At 33.2% G+C, this 25,669-nt stretch overlaps 1 protein-coding gene and 1 long non-coding RNA gene across 2 annotated transcripts; both read right to left on the bottom strand.

Moving 5' to 3' along the window:
• Positions 1-165: 165 nt before the first annotated feature.
• On the bottom strand, positions 166-6,820 carry LOC132714346 (uncharacterized). The gene is made up of 4 exons (XR_009623552.1): positions 6,416-6,820; positions 4,235-4,325; positions 709-813; positions 166-333 (listed from the first exon to the last, which is right to left on the bottom strand). It is a non-coding gene; the product is annotated as an uncharacterized LOC132714346 (long non-coding RNA).
• Positions 6,821-11,896: 5,076 nt separating this feature from the next.
• Positions 11,897-25,305, bottom strand: LOC132714347 (26S proteasome non-ATPase regulatory subunit 10-like). Its single transcript, XM_060697197.1, has 6 exons — positions 24,721-25,305; positions 15,203-15,292; positions 14,563-14,661; positions 13,813-13,911; positions 13,460-13,561; positions 11,897-12,075 (listed from the first exon to the last, which is right to left on the bottom strand). Exons 1-6 carry the CDS (start codon positions 24,892-24,894, stop codon positions 11,923-11,925), a joined length of 717 nt encoding a protein of 238 aa, XP_060553180.1. The 5' UTR covers positions 24,895-25,305; the 3' UTR covers positions 11,897-11,922.
• Between the last annotated feature and the right edge of the window lie 364 nt (positions 25,306-25,669).

Below are 25,669 nucleotides of genomic sequence, written 5' to 3'. Positions count from 1 at the left end.
TTTCACTCCAAACTGCTAGCATATCTTAACAAAGATAGACATATCTCCTTTGCAGAATTAATGGTTCCAACATTGGAGCTATTGGCTTCAACTTTTTTGATTGGCCAATCTGGTGGTGTGCAAACTAAAATTGCTCCAGGGGGAAACCCTGTCAATATAAATTTCTTTTATTGTACCTGATGAGAACATACCTGCAGTTGAGATATTATGTCATCTTATTCAGAACACCAGCCAGATCTTTCAGACTATGTGCATCTTATTTCCTTTGCAGCCATGGTTTGTTCTGGTTTCTAATGGGCCATGATTGTACTAGGCATTGGTGTATTCCATCATCTGAAAACAGAATCCATTCATGCTCAATAACTATAAGATTGATGCAGACACTAAAATATATTATTCCCTGAAATAAAATATCAAGACAAATAAGCATGCATTAAAAAATGGCAAAGAAGTCAGCCTTCAACAAGTTTTATGAAACATTACTAAGCGTTTCAACATTTATTTTACATATAAAATGCTTACCATAAACCTATGAAGTATTCCACATTATGCATCAAAACATCTTACATGCATTAATTTTCTTGCAACAAATGACAATTATGTATTGCTATCTAGAATTTTATCTAAATATTTCTTGAGCAACAGAATAATCATATAAAAATATCAAACATTCAAACAAAATCAAATATATAATAATTGTTTACTTACCATGAATAGTTTATAGTCTGTAGCAGTTTTATAACTAAACCAGAAATGAATGGTTGTGTCTCAATTCAACTCCAAAAGGATTTTATTGGCTTTCTTTAGTGCTACCTGAAGATTAAACCATAACTTGCTTAAGATTTAGAAGAAAAAAAATCAATTGTGGAATTCCTTTTCATTTTAGCGAAAAATATTCTACATAAGAATTGTATATATTCAGTCTTCACCAACATTTACTATTGGACATGAATCTGCCCTTGTTATTAACAACAAATACAGCAGTATTGCATGCAGTGATAACACCAGTCTATTAAAAATTCTTAGTTTAAAACTTAAAAGGGATATAACTTAAAACAAGATTGCATTTGAGAAAAATGCTATGCCACCGCATTAATACAACACTAAATAGTAGTGTAGAAACAGATTTTTTTTTGTTTCTATACAATTTTGAAGATTGTCATAATGCATAGATCCCTGACCTATCTAATTCTTATTATCAGACTAGTGGTTAAATCTGTTGTTAACTCAATAAAAGATCAGAGTAGGAATATATCAATTCACTTGAGTCTAGTGAATTTGATGGTCATATTTCACACAGCCTAAATTGCATGACTACATCAAAGGACAACACAGTAAGACACTTTGTCAAAATCTAGGTCAGCTGAAAACAAAGTTCACTTAACATCTTAATCTGTACACATGGTTCAAATTTTATAGCTGTACATAAAAGGACAAGAAAGTAGGTCACATCATCAAAATCTAGGTCACCTGGCATCAAAGTTCAATTTTACAACTAAAACTGTGCTAATGGTCAAAATTTCATTGCTGTACATCAAAGGACAAGAAAGTAGGTCACTGTCCCCTTGGGCAAGGCAAAATTTTGACCCCAAGGGTTTAATTCAAAACAATCTTGATACAGGTCCACCAAACAACATTTCAAGTCAAATATCTAAGCTGTAGCTTTCTCCCATTCAGAAAAGATTTGTTTTATTTTCTGTTTTTACTTTCTGAACATAATGAGAAAATTACTGCCCCGGGGCAGGGGCAATTTTGACCCCAGGGCTATAGTTTGAACAATCTTGCTTGAAGTTCACTTCACAATGTTTCATGCAAAATATCTAACCTCTAGCATTTGTCAATTGCTAGAAGAAATTTTTTTACTATAAAGTTTTTACTATATACATATAAGGAAAAACAATGACCCCCGGGGCAGGGCCGATTTTGACCCCAGGGCTATAATTTGAACAATCTTGTTGAAGTTCACTTCACAATGTTTCATGCAAAATATCTAACCACTAGCATTTGTCAATTGCTAAAAGAAATTTTTTTACTATAAAGTTTTTACTATATACATATAAGGAAAACCAATGACCCCCGGGGCAGGGCCGATTTTGACCCCAGGGCTATAATTTGAACAATCTGAATAGAGGTCTACCAGACAATGCCTTATGCAAAATATCTAAGCTCTAGGCCTTTTGGGTCTTTACAAGAAGGTATTTTAAGTTTTTACTTTATGTACATAAAGTGAAAATCAATGACCCCCGGGGCGGGGCCGATTTTGACCCCAGAGCTATAATTTGAACAATCTTGGTAATGGTCTATCAGACAATGCCTTATGCAAAATATCTTAGCTTTAGGCCTTTCGGGTCTTTACAAGAAGTTATTTTAAGTTTTTACTATATGTACATATAGTGAAAATCAATGACCCCCGGGGTGGGGCCGATTTTGACCCCAGGGTTATAATTTGAACAATCTTGGTAGAGGTCTACCAGACAATGCCTTATGCAAAATATCTAAGCTCTAGGCCTTTTGGGTCTTTACAAGAAGATTTTTTTAATTTATTCTTATAATTCCTTTTGGTTGCCATGGCAACCAGATTTCTGCATGGAATGAAATTCTTTGAACAACTTTGGAAGCCCGTCACCCAAGGATCAAACCTGCCAAGTTTGGTTGAAATTGGACAAGTTGTTTTTCACAAGAAGATTTTTTAAGTTCACTATATAATCTATATAACACACACACACACAAACAAACACACACACAGATGAATCGCTATATGCCACCGCATCGCAGATGCTGCGGTGGCATAAAAATATTGCTTTCACAGTCATTGAATTTAAGATTTTGAGTTCACTGGCCCCAATTCCCGTTTTGAATTTATTCTACTATATATTTAACTACATTTTCTTAAAATTTACACTGGCCCAAACTAATTTTCACTGGCCATGGGCCACCAGGCCAGTGCTAAATTCAATGACTGCTTTCATAAGAACATGTATGCTCCCCTGTTTAACAATTACACTTTGTCCTGATAAGCAAGTCTTTCAAGTTTCATGTTGATACATTTCAAAATATTTAAATAATGCAATTGTATGCCAACATAGCAATCTGACATAGAATGTAATAGCTTTGAAAAAAAAAGCTAGAAATTAGTAATTTATGATGTTTGATTGTAACTAAGAAAGTATACTCCACTTTTGAGGAATCTGTAACTATTTTGTTGTATGGTCTGAGAATTGACTATATAACAGAATCCTTTCCAAAAACCATATATGAGCCGCGTCACGACAAAACCAACATAGTGCGTTTGCGACCAGCATGGATCCAGACCAGCCTGCGCATCCGCGCAGTCTGATCAGGATCCATGCTGTTCGCTATCAGTTTCTCTACTTGTTATAGGGTTTGTAAGCGAACAACATGGATCCTGATCAGACTGCGCGGATGCGCAGGCTGGTCTGGATCCATGCTGGTCGCAAAACCATTATGTTGGTTTTGTCATGACGCGGCTCATATATATTTTTTCACAAGTGGATTTAAGACCTATAATGACCCTCTATTATTTTTTCACCTCAGTGAACAATTACCTATAATAATATTATGGAGTCATACAAATATCAAACTCATCATTTAAGATGACACCAAAATCTTTCAATTGGACCAAAATTAACCATGTAATGCATGTTTTTTTCTTCTTCTTCTAATACAGTATTATATGCCACTTAAAAAATGTCATTATTGTTTAATATTTAAATCATATGAATATCTGATCATGATATATATGGATCACATGTTGACATGTATATATCCATTAATTGGTTCAATAAACTAATAAAAAAACATGAATTCAGCAGTATATAAGATTCCGTGGCCGAGTGGTTAAGGTCGTTGACTTCAAACCACTTGCCCCTCACCGCTGTGGGTTCGAATCCCAACAGGGACTTTGGATTCTTTCATGTGAGGAAGCTATCCAGCTAGCTTACGGAACGTCGGTGGTTCTACTCAGGTGCCCGTTCGTGCCTGAAATAATGCACGGAAGGGCATCTGAGGTCTTCCTCCACCAGTAAAGCTGGAACGTCGCGATATGACCTATACTGTGTCGATGTGACGTAAAACCCAAAACAAACAAAATATAAGATTAATCAGTTTTTATATGAATTATATAAGTAAATTAGTTATGCAAGTATATAGTTATATAGCAATTTTGAAAGGTATTATTATAACCTGTCACTTTCGACAAAAATGGTGTACTTACTCTCCTCTGCATATGCACTGAAGTCCAGGTCATCTTTGATGTCCCTGGTAGTGGTATTGCAACACATGATGACGATGAAATTGATTTATTTCTGTAATTGAAAATATAGCATACTAGTACCATGGCCTAAAATCTTGACTATTCAAACCAATTACAATACATGAATTGCTGCACTGCTTATAAGGAAGAAGGGTTGTCAATAAGAATTATCTAACGTTTCCAGCACAATTATGGTTATTGTCCATGATTATTTTTCAAATTGTGAAATGCTGAAATTTTACTGCAAAAATGATTCAAATGAGACAAAAATATTGATTTTTGTGCGATTTTCCAGACAACATTTTATTTTTTCTACTTTATTTCTTTGAAGATTCGACAACCCTGGATAGTAGATCAATATATCAGACTTACGGGCTTGTTATTGCTTAAATGTCGGTCAAGGTTGCCCAAAAGCAAAAATATCTCAAAATCAAAGGACGTCACATTTATAGGACTACCCTTGATAGTTGAACATGCTTTGAAGAAATGCCTGTTCTGCTAGTCAATAGTTCTAACCCTTTTTGAGACACATGTGGCTAATCTATTTCACAGCATTGTAGTTACTACAGCTTACACAGTCTATGCGAAAGTCAATTTTTTTTTCAGGCCACAAGGACCGAGACCCTTAGGTTTATTTCCGGCCCGGGTGATATTTTTCCGGACCAGACATTTCAAGCATTATTGTATAATAACTCAGTTCAATGTAAAAATGATCGTCTTTCTTTAATAAGTGTGACTATCATTAGTGTGACCATCATATAGAAACACAAGAAGATGCTGACAATATGAAATAACTTAAATAAGCAGGGTTCTCAATAGAATTTTCAAAGTAGGAGTCCTGGGACTCCCAAGCACAAAAATGTAGGAGTTCCAGATCACTTTGAATATGTTAAAGCCATCTTTGCTGCACTTATGCAGTTGACGATTATGATGTATATGAGCAGAGTAAGGGGTTGGGGAGTTGGAGTTTGAACAGAGAAAAAGCTTATTCAGGAAAATGGTAATATGTCCCAACACTGTACCATAAAAGTGATTGAAAAGATTTGAAATATAATTTCAAAAACCCTACATCATCAGACCAGTATGCTCTTTTCTTCCAGATTCACTCCATCCCCCCCCCCCCCCCCCCTCCCATAAGAAAATACTCATTTTATGTGACAAACACATACAGGTAAATACCTCAATTTTAACTAAAGTAAACAATATCTTTAGTAATTTTAATTCCTAAACTACATTTTAAGTGTTATGACACACATTTTAATAAAACATATCTTCCTTTTGGTTACGAATTTTTTAATTATAAAAACCGACATCGCGAAAATATGTGACAATTGAAAATTTGTCTGTTTCCTGCAGAAACATTCACAAATCTACTTGTTGTTGATTTTGATTATATCAAATTAAATATTTTTTCATTATTTTAAGATTGTTACTCATCGGCTATTTCAATTGGCATCGTAAAACAAAATTTTCTAATTTGTAATTTACGGCAAAATTTACCGTTGTTGATGAAACTTTTTGAAGACAGACTGGTATTTATTTGACATGTACAAAATAGAGTTAAGGTTTGTCAATATCTTTTAATAAATTCTTTGCATCACGGGGTACTTGTTATCAATCAGGTCATTAATATTTTCAACTTTTTGAAATTTTACTCGGACATGAGGACTGACGGAGAGGAAATTTATCTCGGACCGCATGATTTTTTTTCGGCCAGGACCGAGGACCGACGGACTTTCGCACAGACTGCTTACAGTAAAAAATGTGATTGGAAAATAAAATTTATTCTAAATATAATTTTGTTGTGTCTTAAATGATTCTTAAAAGATAGTGATTGGTCATCTTAAACGATATTACAATGGTTACAATGAACATACGCCATAAAATTGTAAAGGATTAGGCTCAGCCGATCTTTTATTTAACCTGTTATTGTTAACAATTTATTGGTACGAAAATTACAGTGAACGAAAACTTGATACACAGACGTGGATCGGCAAGCTTAATTTCTTTATCATAAGTCAAAACCATCGTAAAAACTATAACACAATATCTGTGTTTATATATTCGTAGGTGAAATTTTTCTATAAGTAGATCTAAGACCAAGAAAAAATTAAATGCAAACAAAAACGATGATCACCTCACCTGTCAATCAGATAACAACTTCACGGTCGCTTTTGGTTTTAATTACCCTTTTTAGAACTTTTCATCGCTTTGAATCACTACCGGAGTATATCCTTGATTGAATTAAATCACAGTTTCTTCCCACTTTTCGCTTTTTCCTTTTCCAATCTCAAAATTTATTTCTCGTATACGTGACACACCTTTCGTATTGTCCGCCATTATTTTGGTTTGGTAAATCATATCACGTGACTCAGATCCGAACATTTACGGAAATAATCGAAGGGCTTCCCGCCAAAATATAAATCTTATTTGACTAACCCAGTCAAATAAGAAAATGCATTTTTTAGAATGGTCAGAAATGTTACGGAGAGCGTTTCTAAGTTGGAAAACTTTGTCAATACTAGTTAAATAATGCATTTGACAACAATAAGGCGTTAATTTGACAATCTGTTTTGATGAATTTGACCAGGAATATAACTTTAACTACAGGGACGCCGACGTGACTGCATTAGCTCGATTATTCTGCGAATAGTCGAGCTAAAAACTACAAATTTGCCAACTGTCCACTTAACGCAGTAGGTAAGACTGTCAGTTAAATTACCATTTGAATATCAATGCAAGACAGATTCGATTCGCAAAAAATTATTTCTGTATGAAGATTATTTAAACGCACTACGATTACGAAAAATTTATAATTTGAATATATGGATCAATATATAACACACTTTACTTCATTATATTTTTACATTTCTGATAATGCTTTCTCCAAAATTGTAACTATTTGAAACAAAACCGGTCAAATAAGAAAGATACATAAGACAGCCAAATGTAATAGTACTTAACCATGATTCGAATATAACGCTGAAACGGTCGCTCTGCCTACTGCGCTATCAAGGCACATAAAAATCTGACGTTTTACTTTGTGTCATAAGGCATCAGCTTGCCTTACCTTTTTGGCTTGCAGCCACGGCTGCAAGCCATTTCATATGGAAAACTTGTTCCGGTTAGGTGGTTTCCTGCTTACATCTGTTGGTGCATGGTTGAACGGGGAACCAGCCGCAATCGTGCCAATCGCAACTTTTCGGCCTTTTCCGTCACTCTTCGGATTAATGATAATAGCCGATGTAGTTCCGATTGCAATCATGACAATTCGGGCGATTCCGTCATACTGCGGAATCAGACGAAGTAATATTACGGAAATCTAAGCTATTTTAGTTACTTCGGTAATCCCAGTTTGTTTATATAAATAGGATTTCTATTTTTACTTGATTTATCGGTTTAAACCGTAATAAATTATAAACGAAATTGTTCCGTTTCAATTGTTTTTCAAGACGCAAAAGTTAGTTTCTTTAATAATTGTTTTTTGTCTGTATTAGTTTTATACGCTGTAGTAGTATTTAGTCTTCAAAGGGTGATCCTGCTTACCAAATCACCATGATCGAGTTATATTTAGATCTACTGAACTTCTTGGTGAGGTAATCTAAAAATAGCCCATGCATATCACGTGCTGATCCAAACTCCTCGCAGCGGTTACTTCCCCTAATCTGTACAGTTAAAGTAGCAAAGCGTGACGTAAGAGCTGTGAGGAGTTTGGTGCTGATATCGTCTATTTGTGATCGTGTAACATAGTTGATACATGCTTATTAATTGGTACCACGTAAGTGCATTTACTTATCTATAAAGCAAAGGAATGATTTCGCTGCGAAAAAGGGGAAATGAAATGTGCACACTTGTTTTCCTTCAGTATCACGTTAGTATTTTTACGATTGATCATTTTCTTTATTTATCTAGTTTTATACAATAGAGAATAGATTTCAAATCGTTTTGACAAAAAATATTCGGTTTTCCAAAAAAAAAAAAAAAACCAACTAAATAAACCCTTTATGATATACAAATACCGTAATTAAAAAAAATGTGATAATAAATTGAAACCAAAAAAACACACAATTTTAAAGGGTTGGGATGAAGGCACAACTGTGCAAGCCTTTCCTTTTAAAAGGAAACTTTATTTCGCATTGTTATCAATTATCATCCTAGTACAGTATTCAGACAAAGATTGTAAACGTTTGTGTACACACACATTGCAACTCCACTCTCACAGTACTCACGGTTTTAGTACTGTTATCAATGAATACCCCCCACACACACCGAGGTTATGTATAATTCACCGAATATATATATATAATTCAAGAACAATTAAAATAGAAGTAATATTAATATATTCGAATAACCTGGAAACAAATGCAACTGAGAACTGTACTTATTAAGAAATAGATAAATGAATACAATAATGAACATCCAACTTGTATATTGCCTTTTTACTATTACCGATTATGGGCTAAAATTATAAAGATTGCCTTTGTTCACCAGAAACACAGCGAATATTAACTTCAGATGCGCTTTGATTTATGAATGTATCTAAACATATCTTGTGTATTATTTAAATATTGACCATGGTGTCATTATCGTATTTCAGCAAATGCTGGTAAAATATTTAGCAAATTGGAAGAAAGAAAAAGACAGAAAGAGATAACTGTCTTTCGTATTGATATGTGTAATTTTATTTAATTAAAATAAAGACCACACACGTATATAAGTAATAGAAAGAGCATCGAAACACGAGGCTATCTGATTTGTACGAGGGGGCGTACAGGAAGGTCTCTAAACTATGATACAAGTTGTACATGTGATGAGACGAAAATAAACTATTTGAATTAAATTTGAATTGAATTAGTTTAGCTGTTCATTTTCACTAGGGGCTTAGAGTCTGACAGAACTGCGGTCAAATGAAAATAATGCAAAAGGAATGAGTATTTTCAATAAACATTTGTTATTTAATGTAATTTCATATAAATTGCAATAACTTATGTTTAAATAAATATTATAAACACTAAAAATCTAAAAGTGGTTATCAGGCGTCTGTAGGGTGCTAAAATATAATGTGAATTGTATGTCGGTCAAAAGCTATACATAGGTTATGTTTTTGTGATATGTTGATATAAATAAATTTTGATTCCATTTGATTTGACACTCATATAAATGTAACTACAACTACATTGGCTAAACAGCCTCTCACTTCCCCTCGGAGCGTGCTCGTCGCTGAGGAGGCAAATGGCATCGGCAAAATATTTGAAGACTTGTAATGGCGGCGTTCTGACTAATCCCCCGGGGAATAGCCCTATTTCAGTCAAATGTGACAGAATCTTTAATTAATTAAGAGTCGTTTTAATTTCTTTGCCAAACTCGTATTCTTTTTTAAGTTCTGGCCGCAAGGCCGTTAGGCCGCCAACTTCACGCCGCTAGGCCGCTGGGCCACCAGGCCGCCAACTTCACAAATCTGAATCAAAAGGCGTAATAACGCGAATAAAGACATTGTAACGCGAATCAAAAGGCGTAATTACGCGAATAAAGGCGTTATCACGCGAATCAAAAGGCGTAATAACGCGAATAAAGGCGTTATAACGCAAATCAAAAGGCGTAATAACGCGAATAATGGCCGTTATCAGGCGAATCAAAAGGCGTATAATAGCGAACAAAAAGGCGTAATAACGCAAAACAAAAGGCGTTAATTTAATACCATATAAATTCCTATCAGTGGCCTAGTAATGTAAAGGAAGAACAATGTTGATCAAGATATACGTTTTCTTTTCAATTCGGTACGGATACGTCTTAAGGCCACATTCTGATTCTTTAATGTTTTATTAGAAAATGCTTTCGTCAGATTAGAGGTTAACTATCACCCAACTATAATTAATATAATTAAACTATAGATAATTTTCTACAAAGAAGACAATGTCGCATAATTATGGCTTAACTGAAACACTATCGCCCATTTAAGCATACGTGTCAATAATTAAGATATTGTATCATAGTTTGGGGACCTATCTGTTGAAAATGTGTCAGAGTTAAATCGTATACATATACATGCGCAGTGCGTTAACTGGAGTGCAGGTATTACTTACCCGCACCCCTGAGCATGCCTATTGATTGGCTCATTTTTGCTGGGGTTTACATATTGTGACGGCAGAGAAAGGGAAAACGACAGAAATATCATATTAAGATGTTCGTTCATTGGTCCCTTTTTGCCGGGGTTTCATATTGTGACAACAGGGAACGTGTTTTTATGTTTGACTATGATACAAAAGAGAAAGAACATTAAAACACTCGGCAATCTGATTAATACTTTGGGGCTACGCCCCCTCGTACAAATCAGATAGCCTCGTGTTTCGATGCTCTTTCTATTACTAATTCACCCTAATGTGAGTTACTTATACCTTACGTTTTTCCAAATCTTTTTACTTAAAGTCTATTACCTATAGCTAAATTAGGAACGATATTCATATAATTAGAAGATACTACAGGTTATTAGGTAGTTATACAGGACATATCCGTAGATAATTGAACATATGACGCACAAATAAAATAAGATAAGATAAGATAAGATAAGATATAAGATAAGATAAGATAAGATAAGTACCATAGTGACATGTGTAAAAATTATGATGAGATACATGTGAATTCAGAGTAACTAATGTAAATACAGTTACTGTGAATTCATATGTAAACCCTATAAGTCACCTTATATTGGCAAATATCAAAGAGTCTTCATTATTGTTTGACAAATAGTTAACATTATTGGAATGTATATTGTAATGTATATTATATTATTCTATACGAGTTTATATCTTAATCAATAAATGCAGATCAAGATTGGTCTTCCTTTCTCGTGTTACAATGCCATTTGGTTAATATAAATATGATTTTAAATTGGCATTATAATGCGTTTTAATTTGCGTTATTACGCCTTTTGGTTCGCGTTACTACGCCTTTTTTCGCGTTACTACGCCTATTGATTCGCGTTATTACGCCTTTTTCGCGTTATTATGCGAATAAAGGCGTTTTACGCCTTTTAATTCGCGTTATAACGCTTTTATTCGCGTTATTATACCTTTTGATTCGCCTTTATTTCCGTTAAATAGTCATTATTGTTATCTTAAATTGGCATTATAATGCGTTTTAATTGCGTTATTACGCCTTTTTTCGCGTTACTACGCCTATTGATTCGCGTTGCTACGCCTTCTTTCCCGTTATCACGCCTTTGATTCGAGTCATTACGCCTTTTGATTAGCGTGATAACGCCTTTATTTGCGTTAATTTAACGCCTTTGCATTTTTATTTTTTTATTTTATTTGACACTATTAGGCTTTCGTAGTCTTTTTTGTTTTTTTTAAAGTTAAAATTTTCTATGACATGTTGTGCAGCAATCGATTGCACGATAAAAACACTTCACATTTAAAAAAAACACATCTATTCTACCCGCAACCAAGAGATCTACTTGCAACCAGTTTTAACGGGTGTGTTTATAATCCAAGTTAATATTTACAAAATAAAACTCTGCAACGGTTTAAAATTACAGCTTGATAAACATTGCAAAAACTTAACTTAGATCATTTTTGTCGAACAATAGATTCATTAATCATCTAGGTCCATATAAATGTATTGTAACATTTTATCTTTTGTTTGACATTTTATTTCAAAAACGCCAAAACTACAATGTGTGGGATAGTAGCTTTAAATACTGACCGGATCTCATATTTAGAGTTGTTTTGAGAGAGAACGGCTGTTTCAATCTTGTTCTTCATAAACTCGTTTCTACATAAGTCTACTGCTGTTTTCCCATCCTATCAGATTGTAAGGAAACGGGTCTTTAATACATCGTATCGTATTATAACAGAGAACTCATGTCACAAAATAATGACACTTACTACTCATCATCATAAATAAAATGATTACTAGTATTAAAAAACAAATAATTTATTTTGGCTAGAAATCTTACATTAACAACATTAACGTGAAATTGTGTTCTCATCATCCTCCAAACAAGCCTTATTTAAACACTACAAGCGATATTACATAATTATTTTGATGGCAAGAAAGAACAGAATGTACTCCGTGGTATTTTCTGATCTTTGCAATCTAAATCGTACTGTATATCTGTATGTAATTTCCTGTATAAGTTTATTTTGATATACTATAATTCATCTTGCAGGGCACCGAGTTGCAGCGACTGCGTTTAGATTTTTTGCTAGAACAGTTTGAGTTTGATACATACGGACTTTGCATAACGAGTTTCTAACTTGCATTATGAAATCTGCTATGTACATTTTTATGACAGCTACACTTTATCCTTGCATATTGTGGCTAATTCCTTAAGAAAGAATGGTAAAATCGGTAAAAAGACACTTAAAAATATCAACAGTTCCCATGACTGGATTTTGAACCCCAGACTTCTCACTTCCTAAACGAGCGTGTTACCACAGGGGATTTATGAAAACAGTCTGAAGCATAGCAAATGATTTTCAATTTAGAATTTCCATTAAGGTTTGTAATCCTTATTAATTTCGAGATATTTTGTTCACGGTAAACCTGTTGTTTAACACTGATGTAAATAATTTAGCGAAAATCTCGCCCAAACAGTCCGACATGTATATAATATTTCACTACTCGACAGTAATATTTATTTGTGTTATACGTGTGGCCATAGCGACATCGCTAAAAATAGCGATTTGTTTACGTGGTGCTTAACTTATAAGACCGTCACTTATGGTAGAAATTGATTATCAATCGTAGGCTGTCCTAAATTCGTCCGTCCTAGAGTCAACATTCTTACTTTATTTGTCAGAAAGTCTAAATAACAAATGTGTGTCAGGCGGCGTTTAATTCCGATCACAATTATCCGAAGCTTTACGAAAATAGCCGAGCAATTTTCATTGATTAAAATGATATTTATTGACAGTTCTATAAGCCAAAGCTACATTTAAACTTTAAATGCGTTATAATTCGTTGGATAGTATATTATGCGATCAGAAAATACAAAAAGATAATAAATTAAAGTAATTATTTTTGCTTGGAGAAAATGTAGGGTTTTTGCTTTTGTTTAGGGTTTTTCCTACATGATACCATTTCATTTGAACTCTTAATAAACAAAACTCTTTTCTAACAGATAGGAAAACGTGTCTGAAACACACATCATCCACTAATTATTCTGTATGTATAAACGCAAACCTGATCTCCAAATTCAACGTCCGCCCCACTTTGTATTAGACATTCCGTTATTTCTTGATGGTTTCTCCAAACTGCAAGATGGAGGGGTGTGCGACCTTTTTGCTGAAAAAATATTCTACATCCTATTTTGTTCAGTGTTAATGTTGACATTTTATAACAAAAAATGCATTTTTAATTTTGTTTGTTTTGTTTCTAATTTAAATTTGCCTTAGCTTTCGGCCTTGCCCTCATCTTCAGCAGCATTTATTTTACATCTTTAATGTATATGTATTCATAGCATTAATGCACACTACTTGAAAAAGGATTACAATGTACATCGTTAAAGAATTTATAGCAGTAAGTGTATAACTTACTGCGTCAGGCTTATTTGCATCTGCACCAGCGTCAACAAGAAGCTTAACTACTTCCGTGTAACCTTTCATTGCGGCATGATGCAAAGGCGTCCATCCAATCTAAAATATACAAATTTAACGTGATGAAAACAAGAACACGCAGAAAACTTATATCAGATTTTTTGTTTAAAAAGCTTTATTACTTGCTTTATCTAGTTTATACAAATGTATTTGAGTTCGAAGGTGTTGATAGCTGTAAGCTTATTGAAACACTCTCGAATCCGTTCCTGGAACCAACTAGTACTAGACAATAATGTAAAGTATATGCTGTAGGCCTACTTGTGGTTGAGGAATTTTTCAAGGGCCGGCCAAACACCTTCTATAAAAGCGGTCAGACTGTTTAGATTTGAAACACAAACGCGAGATAAATTTATTGAACCTGCTGCAAATATCATTTGTGTTAAAACTATAATAAATGAATTCCTAGCACACATTGTATAATACTAACCAAATTGAGCATACATTTGTATTACAATTCAAAAACCTAATGTCTTGTGTAAATGTGTTTTCCTCAAAATTGTGAAATCATGTTAAATAAATCGGTGTTCGATGTAAAAGGAAAGTGCAAGTTCATAACTACATTCCTGTTATTTAATAATAGCAGGTTTTATGACATTTTCATTACAGATAATCTTATAATTTGTGTATGTAAGACACATAATGTTATTTTGTTTCCGCAATCGGTCTGTAATAATAGGAAGATTGTCTCACTTTATCCACTTTATTGACATCTGGTTTTCGATGTAGACAAAGCGCTACTTCTGAGCTGCGTCCAAAGGTGCACAAATGGTGCAATGGCGTTTTTCCTACCTGAAATGATAAAATGCTATTTGGAATTTGAGTAATGTTGACAAACGCTTTAGAAAAATTAGAAAAGTATCTTATACAAAGCCAAAAATTACAGAGAAATATCGCGTGTTTCATTTTCTTCATTGATATGATTGGTCCTATTATGAATAAATTAGATAAACCTTTACCAAGCTAAATTACTTAAAATGACTTTCCCATATTTTAAGATGAACACATCCATTCATTTTTAGGGATCTTTTAAAAAAAGTAATGTCTTAATAGCGAACAGTGCAGACCATGATCAGACAGTAAAGAGGTGACAGCTGACCTCAGTCTGCACGTGTCGCAGGCTAAGGGTTTATAGAAAAAAGTTTGCCTTACAGTTCTTAAACATAATTTATGATTCTGTTAATGTTTATGCAGACATGACTACGCCTTTAAAATTGTTCTTTCGTCGAATGATTCAAGTTTTAAATTCATCAATGTTTATTCTTTGTCGTCATTTTAAAAAAAACGGACATTGTCATATAATTTCTTTGCTACTTTACAGAAGTGTACTCACATCGTCCCCCATATCAATATGCAGTTTTGGACTATTTTCCAATATGGTAGAGACGAGCTCAAAATTGTGTGTCTTTATGGCATTCAATAGCTGAAAATAGTAAAATTCGCACGTTTTTAGGTCGATAGTTAATCTTATTCGTAATAATAAGAACATATACAATTCTGTATAAAAACATCTTCAAATACAATATAGTCTGTCATCTACGCTACAGCTTTCCAGTAACCTTATAAACTATTCAGGAGAAACAGATCTCTGCTACCAACTATGGTGGCTGACTTGGAACGCTTTTGTGCGTCGTGTTGTCGATAGCGAAAGCACGCCATAGCGCCAAACGGCGCGTTGTCGAACTTTCGTATTGTCGTACTGTCGCTAACGATGCATTTCACATTATCGCTCAGCTCAAATTGAAGGATTGGAGACGGGCCTAGCAACTGGGAGACATCGCGACAAAGCGCCGCACAACAACGCGCCGTTTGGCGTGCTTCGCTAGAGACAGGACAAGACGACAGTGCGACAATGCGCCGTTTGGTGCGTTTCGCTAGCGACAAGACGAAAAGGCGATAACGATATAGGTTGTGTTGTCGCTATCGACAACGCAATGCGCAAAGTGTACCAAATAAGCCACCATAAGCAACAGACGAAATGAAATCATAATATTACACTATTATTGCTATCAACTGTGAGGGAAAAGTAGTAAATTGAAAAAGAATGTAACATTTTTCAAATATACTGAGCCAAAATGAAAACTTTTTTGGAGCAAAATTTTCTATTAGATTTAAGACAATAACTTTTGTCGTATGCTTTGCACAGAACACCTGATCATCAGCCGAAAACAAAAACACGTTTCACTATTTGTCTTTAACGTTAATATATGTTATAATGTTGTACTACCCGCCAAAATAATATTCAAAGAATTAATTTAAGAATTAATTAATTTGGAAGTAAATGCCTGGCGTATATGTCACACATTTTACACAGTAAACAAACATTATCAACGCCGTTTTAACCTACCTACATCAACGTTAATAATACATCATCATCATTAACAACAACAACAATAACATCAATTTCATCAATGATACATCATCATCGTCATTGTAAATCAGATATATATTTGTCCACACCGCCTTGCAGTAAAATGTCACTGTATCTGGCTTTGTCGAAAATATGTGCTTAATATTTTGGACATTAATATTTATTGACTTGAAGATAAAATATCGACTTGTCATGTTCCCATTCTGAGGGGGAAGGAGGGATGTAAACGTTTTACTTTTCCGTGCGCCTGTGCCTGAGTACGTGCGTCTGTCCGTCTCGGAATATTTAGTGTTGCTCCATAAATACTTTAGTTAGGGGTCATGAAATTATACATGAATTTTACATGAACGTTGGTCAGCATTATGTTATTGTGCATCTGGGATTTCGCTTGTCGATACCGATAGTCATGCCAGATAAATTGCCCTTGACTTGGTCAAATCGGAAATCGGAAATAGTCAACTTGTGTCGTTAGTGGCATCAACAATATTTGAACATAAAACGTGTAAGCTTATCTTACATTTTATCTTAAGTTTATCTTATCTTATCGTACTTTACAGATGACGTTACGGTAGCTCGCTACTTTCCGACCGAAATTTGACAACATCTCAGAGCTTGATGATTTTTGGTATGCAAACATGTTGATTTGTAAGCTTTACTTCCGCAACATTATTTTGTAAAGAAAAAACGTTACTACGACGTCAATCGCCCTCTATCGGCGGCGTAGGTATTGCGACTTTTATACCAATAAAACGGCTTGTTTGTATCAATTCTCATCCGATTTTCTCCGTTTAAATTTTATAATGTTCAGAAGATGTATGCCTTTACATTGATGTCTTTCTTTTAACTTTGCTAAATATACTGCGATTTTACGGCTAATTTCCCTATGTTTTAACGTACAAATCTGTTGAAAATATCACAGACACTTGGGGTTTGGAGCTCAAAACGCCTTTAAAATCCAAATAAAATGCATATTTGTCAATCCCAGCACATGTACTGATCATATATATAAAAAAAAACATAATATAAGCCGTTTTGAAAAAAAATCATATTTCAACATCTATAATAATACTATAGATGTTGAAATATGATTTTTTTTCAAAACGGCTTATATTAAGTTTTTTTATATATATGATCAGTACATGTGCTGGGATTGACAAATATGCATTTTATTTGGATTTTAAAGGCGTTTTGAGCTCCAAACTCCAAGTGTCTGTGGAAAATATCGCACGTTATCGCAATAACAAATGTAAAATAAAAAAGATCAGTACGGTGAATTTTTCTATAAATTTTTAAGCATGCAGTGAAATTATAAAGGAAAATATTTATGCAATAAAAATATAGGGTCAACGCGTAAGATATTTTGCTATAATAGTTTTAAAATAAAATAAAGGGTGAATAAAACGTAATGATTTTGGTGACGTCAATAGACGTTGGAGTTCAAAGAATATACAAGAGAACAATTTTATAACGTCGAACATTTAAAATCACACAGGGACTTGATGAAGTATATTTTTTAAATTGTTGATTATTTTCTCATTGAAATGCATATGTTAGATGAGCAAATTTACAATGTTTAATCCGACAAGGCTTTTTATCAATATGTTTCCAGTTTGCTGGATGCAGCCTCATACATATTTCAGTTTTATTTTTTTCAATTTGGTGATTGTAATAAAAGAGTAAAAACTGCTATATTATTATGTGAAATAACTAATTTCAGCGTTAAAAAGTAAGAATCGCATATAAGTGTATAACGGAAGTAAGAACATTTAGTCGCTTAGCTTATGTCCGTTAGAATATTTATTTCATGTTACTTTAGCTTTTAAACACTTTCATAAAATCACATACAGGCAGATGAGCCCCGGTGTCAAAACACATATTAAAAATGCAATCAAAATAGATATACATACAAATGTGCCGAAAAAAGTGATGAAATTCAGAAGTAATTAAGAATATCTAAAATCAAACTGTTCAAGATACAAAAACAGGTATTTTTGCTTACCATTTTTTAGTTTGTGCAATACATTAATCTTACAAGTAAAATGGTTTCCTGCGGTGACCATTTTAATGATATACAGATATTTCATTTAACTATTTTCAACATTATTTGGGGGGGGGGGGGAATATAGGAATATAGTTGACAGTTGAATAAACGATCAATATAGAAGAAGGTCTTTGGAAACTGGTGACCGTTGAAGACCGGAGAAGGTCGAACATAATACAATCATTTCTTTTTAAGAAAATGATTAAATAGGCCTACCATTTTAAGAATTATTCCGAGCAAAAAATAAATAAAGTAAACGCACAAGTTTACGCAGAAAATATCTCTTTTTATTATGGCAGATGCCCCTACGAATATTTTAATATTGTAAATTTTCAGTATAAACAATTAATTGTTTGTAAAATTTGAGATAGATAGTAAAGAAACATTGGTAATTTTCAAACACGTCATTCACGTTTTTCCACCTTAAACGGTAAAATATTTAAAGAAAATTAGAAATATCACGTAATAGTTTTTTGTTCTTAATAAGTTGTAATTCGGACTAATTCCCTACAGGTAAATCCGTAACGTACCGGCAAACGGTATTTAGCTAGGTTTTCGAAAGGTCAATTAACCAATCATGTACGGTTTACAGATCACATGCTCCTCCATGTACCGAAAACAGGTCACGTGCTCCTCCATGCCTCAAAAGTTAAACGCGTACCAATACCCTGCGGTCTCCATACCGCAGGGAATAACAAGAGCTTTCAGTGATCACATGTGTCGCCTCATGATGGCCAATTTCATGTTGGGACAAGTTTTGTGACAGACGGACAGAAAGACGGACAGTACACAACTAGACTTGGTACTGATCATTCCTGTAAAGTTTGGATAAAATTGCACCAGTAGTTTATGAGGAGTAGTCCGGACAAGCTTTGTGTATCTGGCAACATACAGAAAAAAAACACTTTTATCAAAGGGCCATAACTCGGCCAAAAATCATTCAACCGGAAAACCCGTGCAATATGCGCAAGGACTTGAGCTACAGATCAATCCTGTAAAGTTTCATTGAAATTGCCTCAGTGGTATCAGAGAAGTAGTCCGGACAAACTTTAAAAATAAAAATTATTAAAGGGCCATAACTCTGACAAAAATCATTGAACCGGAAAATGCTGACAATATGCACAACTAGACTTGGTACTGATCATTCCTGTAACGTTTATGAGGAGTAGTCCGGACAAGTTTTGTGAAGGACGGACAGACAGACGGATAGACAGACGACGGAGAAGTGACCCCTATATGTCGCCACTACTCCGTAGAGGCGACACAAAAATGTTATGATAATTGGTTTATAAATTTAAAAAAAATGAACACTTATGTGACAAACTTTAAAACTATTTTGACAGCAAAAATCATTCTAAATAAAAAAACTGCAGACTCGAATACGAAACACCATATACTCTACTCGGATTTAAGTGTACTTACTTACCAACTTTTTTTAATACAGTATAACATAGGGGGTCTCAAAATATCATTGTTTATCTAAGGATTTCCACTACATTTTACATCTGTAGAGCAACCACTCTAAGCAACAAAGGGCATTTTTCTGTAGAGGTTATACTGTATATTTCAATTAAATACAAAATATAATTATTAAATAACTTGTGCAACTAATGTTACCATTGAATGCGGATGATGTATAATGTTCGTGTTATTGTGTTCAATTTTTTGTATACAGTTTGCTTTTAGCAGAAAAACACACACACACACGCACGCACGCACGCGCGCGCACACACACACACGCACACACGCACACGCACACACACACTCACACACACACACAAAGGTGTTTATGTAAATAATAAAGTGATTATTTTCATAGGCTCTATAGCACCGTATTATGTGCAGGAAACAAATCACACAAATTTAAGATCCTACATAATCCTCTTCAATATAAGGCAATCTGAATTTCATATGCAAAATGCTCCAGTAAATCGACATGTCTTTCGTCTCGAATCGAGAAATGAACGCCCCAAACAGCGATACGCTGGTAAACGCATATTAAAATAAATAATATTATCTGTAATTATGTGAAATACGTGAGAAATTAAAACCAGAGCATGAGAGTGTGATTCCTACTTTAAATCTGAGTCTCAATTTAGTGCAAGAATACAATTTATTTGTACGGGAGAAAATATAATAACTGATTGCTGGGATAAATATGTGTAGAAAAGTTTAAAAGTAAGGTAGTACACCCCTAATGCACATCTCCACTTTGAAGAATATTCAAATAGGCTAGAATCACTGTAAAGTGTATTGAAACTGTGGGGCGTGGGTTCAAACCCCAGAAGGGGCAACTTTTTTTATCTTACTTTTTTCATTTTAACATTTTTTATTAATCTCTCACATCCCTAATGGAAGAAAAAAGTGTTTCATTTCAATTATATAATTATTGTAGGTACTTATTTACTAAATAATGCCAAATTTAATAGCAAATATTACCAGATATTTTCAAAGTTTACACGTTTAAAGTATTTTATATTTTGCAAGACCGACCAATATACATTTAAGAAAATTTAGGCAAACTTTGAAAACAGCCCCTCATTGTGGAAAATTTTAAGGATATTTCAAATAAGGCTTTTTACATAGGAAAATGGTCAAATAAGTGTTAAAAGTAGGTGGGGTAGGGTGACATTTTTATACATATTAAAAACATTTCGTTTAAAAAACAATCATTTTGCTTGTTTAATTTGTTACCTAAATGTCATTATTTGTTTCTTTACAATGAGTAATAGGAAAACATTTTTCATAATGATGATATTATAGATTATTAAGAGTTTCCTCATTTCTGAAAAAAAGCCCTTCTAATGGCAAAGTTTTAGTTCAGAAAAATGTCCATAACTCATAAACCACACGGTAAATTTTGTTTAAATTTTGCATACAGGTGACATTTAAGGCACATAACTGTCCTATGTTATAAATTTTACAGTTCCTTATAGTGCCCATTAGGGGTGTTCTACCTTAAATGTCTGCTAGATTTATATGATTAAGACGACCGACGTTAAAATCGTTGTTATTTCCAGTTGATCATACATTTTTGAAACGTAAATGTTGGCTTTATTTTTTTTTTACTTTTCGTATAACAAAAATACAATCATATCAATTCCAAAAATGACAATTTCAGAATTTTCCTACTAATTGATTTATATTTTATACTATTCGAAATTGTTATACATTGTATATGATAACATGGAAGTTAATGTAGTACCGAGATACACATAGCATGATGACACTGCGACTGTGCCAGCCTTTTCATTCTTTTTTTCTGACATTCTTTTCAAGATTTATGTTTGTATTAATTCCACTTAGACGGGCTTTTTAATTTTATCTTTCAATATTCTGAATTGTCTTCAAGTTCCTCGAGGTATTTATATCCATTGGTTTCAGTTTTTCTGAGATTGATACCAACTTAATAAGTAAGATTTGCAGACCGTCGTCTGTTGTGCATGTATATAATTTCAAATTGTTCATCGAAATGCAGGCAGCTGACAGGATTTTTACTTTTTAAAGAACATTTTTCATTCCTGGAATTATACCATTTATCGAAAAAGTCATGAAATTTTTCTTGAGAAAAACATTTGACTTCATCAAAATCATTACGTTTTACCCATTCTTTATTTTATATTCAAAAAGTAATAGCATAAATAGATAAAAGTATCTTACGCGTTGATCCTTTAATTTTATTGAATTCACGACTTCTTAACATGCTAAAAGACTCACTGTGTTGAAAGTATAACTTACATATCTAAATCTTAAATGTTTGAATCTTGTTTTTCCAGTTGTAATTTTATTTTTCCGGAAATGAAATTTAAAGCAGTGCCCAATCTGTTTTCCCGAAAAAACAAAACAAATCACGCCTCAATTGGTAAATTAGAAAACCAAAAATAAAAGTCACAATCGGGTTAAAAATTAAATATGCGCATACATTTCAATAAGAACATACATATATATTTCAAAGTAGGCCTATCATAATTATTAATTACTGAATACAATAGTAAGCTTGTAAATGTCAGTTCTTTGAAGCTCAACGTCTATTGACGTCAACAAATATATAACGTTTTATTCACCCTTAATTTTATTTTAAAGCTGTCATAGTAAAATATCTTACGCGTTGACCTTATATTTTTATCGCATAAATATTTTCCTTCACTATTTCACTACATGCTTGAAAAATTATAGCAAAATTCACCGTGCTGAGTTTTTTTATTTCACAATCTTAATTGCGATGATGTACGATATTCGCATCAGATATGGACGTCAAAACGTAGGGGAAAATAACGTAGAATCGCAGACTATTAAGCAAATGTTAAAAAAATACATCATTACAAAGACATACATTTAAATTAAAACGAAGGAAATCGGATGAAAATTGATAAGAACATACCGGTTTACTGATAAAAAGACTCAATCTAAAAACTTTTTAATCACGAAAAAACGATTTTTGAACATTTTCATCATTTTCTTCAAATGCAAACCAGATGTATAATTTTACAGTGGTGCGCACGAGAAAGGATAGTATGAATGGCGTTATGTTCACTTAACATTAATTACTTGCTTCTTAAACGTTATGTTATACCTCATATTTGAAAATGTTGAAATGACGATTGAACGCCTTGAAGCTGTTTCAAACAAACTGTTTGACAGACTTAAACATGCATTCTACGTTTGGTTTTTGCATGGTTGCAGCATATGTGCCATTAAAGCTCTAGCAAGATGTGATTTTTTCCTGATGAATCACAAAGTATGGATGATACAATGATAACAGATAGTGGTGACCTAATGGCCAAAGGTGTTTGCCTCTCAATCCCACGATTATGGGTTTGAGCCCAATTAACTGTGGTCACGACTATGTTTCCACATTTGATACCAGTACTGGTTAGTTCCAGGAGGCGGACTCTAAAGTGATTAATAGAAGATAAAAAAAACGTGTTTCATAATCGAAATAAATAAATATGTATAGCTTGTAGATTTATGAAGGGGCCCTGGAATCATTTTTTTTTGTTCAAGCAGCTACAGCATATTTTAGTGCAAGGGGAATACCGGCACATATTCTTGTTTACAGGGATATTGCAGTACGATACTCATAAAATTATGTTTTGCGCTTATTTGGTGAAATATTTGTTTATTATATACAATGTACTTTTAAAAAATTCGGTGAAATATTTGTTTATTATACACTTTTAAAAAATTAGATGAAATATTTGTTTATTATACACTTTTAAAAAATTCGGTGAAATATATGTTTATTATACACTTTTAAAAAAAATCGGTGAAATACTTGTTTATTATACACTTTTAAAAAAAATCGGTGAAATATATGTTTATTATACACTTTTAAAAAAATTCGGTGAAATATTTGTTTATTATACACTTTTAAAAAAATTCGGTGAAATATTTGTTTATTATACACTTTTAAAAAAATTCGGTGAAATATTTGTTTATTATACACTTTTAAAAAATTCGGTGAAATATTTGTTTATTATACACTTTTAAAAAAATTCGGTGAAATATTTGTTTATTATACACTTGTGATGATGATAATGATGATGATAATGATGTTGCTGATGATAATGGATGATGGTGATGAAGATGGCAGTTATGGTATTTACAATTCCGTCATTAGGTTTTTGAATGATAAACGGTATTATGCAAAACAAACTTTTTTAAGTAAAAAACAATCCATATACGTTGGAATTTACATTTTTATGCACAATTTTGATAAGTGAAAAAAAACTCAATCCAACCGAATATGGCACATTTTATGTTCCATTTTCGGCTGAAGAGTGAGCCATATTCGACCGAATATATCACACATGTGACAAATAGGAACCGAATATATCACACATGTGACAAATAGGAACCGAATATATCACACATGTGACAAATAGGAACCGAATATATCACAGGTGTGACAAATAGGAACCGAATATATCACACATGTGACAAATAGGAACCGAATATATCACAGGTGTGACAAATAGGAACCGAATATATCACACATGTGACAAATAGGAACCGAATATATCACACATGTGACAAATAGGAACCGAATATATCACACATGTGACAAATAGGAACCGAATATATCACAGGTGTGCCACATTTGGTCCGTGCCATATACGGTCCGACATAGCGCCTTGCTAGGACATGTCATTATACATCCTGCTCTGCTAATGAACTTACGCTCACTATTTTCGTCACCCATGGTAATTATATGTATACATATTCTTGCACATTTAACTTAAAGGTATTTGATATCTTTTAAAAATCTTATAAAATGTTTATTACTATACCGTGTTTAAGTATAAATCACGATTCAAACGTCTGAATGTATAAATCATCAATTATTTCATCAAATTTGATTTTCATTGTTGATAAAACTCTGTACATGAGTAAGTTCAAATTAAAAAAACAACATATTTTTCTTATTGTCAATACCTACCCTTAATGAATCACTTTTTGAAGTCTCACAAGATCTTTCCTTATTTGTTACTTTTTCAGCCTCTTGTTCTTCATCAGCTTCTCTTTTTATTTCACTTTCACTCACATGTATCTCATCGGTTTTTAGTTCTGCTTTTCCTGAAGAAGCATTTGTTTTATCGTTCTGCTTATCCATAGCAAATTTTTACAAATGCTTGTCTACACCGGAGACACTATATTATTATTATACGTCTGTCTATACTATACCACTAAACACATTAATACGACCAGAATGTTAAATTTTCAAATATTTTTGTCTAATGTCACTCCTAATATGTTCCTTGTAACAACATTGATATTTTAGAGAACTAAATAAACACATTTGCTCATATCCTGTCTTGTCAGTCGTTATTCACTGTTTTACATTTTTAATGATTTATTTCCAATTGGAGTTAAATATGATATTTAATGTTGACAGATAAATTTTTAACCTATTCAGTGCAAACGATCACAACTTTCCGGTGTATTTACCCGCTATTGTTTCATATTGTTTTAAAAATGCACGGTTTATAATCATACCTGATCAAATTATTAACTAAACTTCCTTAATTTCTATGCGGGTTTTAATTTACAAAAATAATTGGCCAGGTTGAGTGTAGGACAAAAGCCCCCCCCCCGGACGATACAGGTAGGACAAAACAAAAGCCCCCCCCATCTTTTTTCACACGCACAGGTGCTCAAATTCATCAAATTTCACACAAACTTTTAAATAAAAATGAAAATAATTTGTTTTAATGTTTATTTATAATGTATATTTTGAAATGATAACAAAGTATATGATAACAGATGAAATAATGCATGCATGAGATACTGAATTCATAGCTTTTCATATACACAACAAGGGTCAGAAGAGTATTAATGTTTAATCACTTTTATAAAGGGGTCAAATTAATATCCTTAGCACTATGTCA

The sequence above is a fragment of the Ruditapes philippinarum genome, unplaced genomic scaffold, assembly GCF_026571515.1.
Source record: "Ruditapes philippinarum isolate M1 unplaced genomic scaffold, ASM2657151v2 ctg5473_1_1_1_1, whole genome shotgun sequence".
NCBI lineage: Eukaryota > Metazoa > Mollusca > Bivalvia > Venerida > Veneridae > Ruditapes > Ruditapes philippinarum.
This window is presented reverse-complemented; position numbering and strand designations above follow the sequence as displayed.

Coding starts and splice junctions, on each gene's coding strand:
- LOC132714347 (XM_060697197.1), bottom strand. CDS start 24,894: ATGGATAAGCAGAACGATAAAACAAATGCTTCTTCAGGAAAAGCAGAA. Junction 14,662..15,202: donor ATATTGATATGGGGGACGAT/GTGAGTACACTT, acceptor TTATCATTTCAG/GTAGGAAAAACGCCATTGCA. Junction 13,562..13,812: donor ATGCAAATAAGCCTGACGCA/GTAAGTTATACA, acceptor ATATTTTTTCAG/CAAAAAGGTCGCACACCCCT.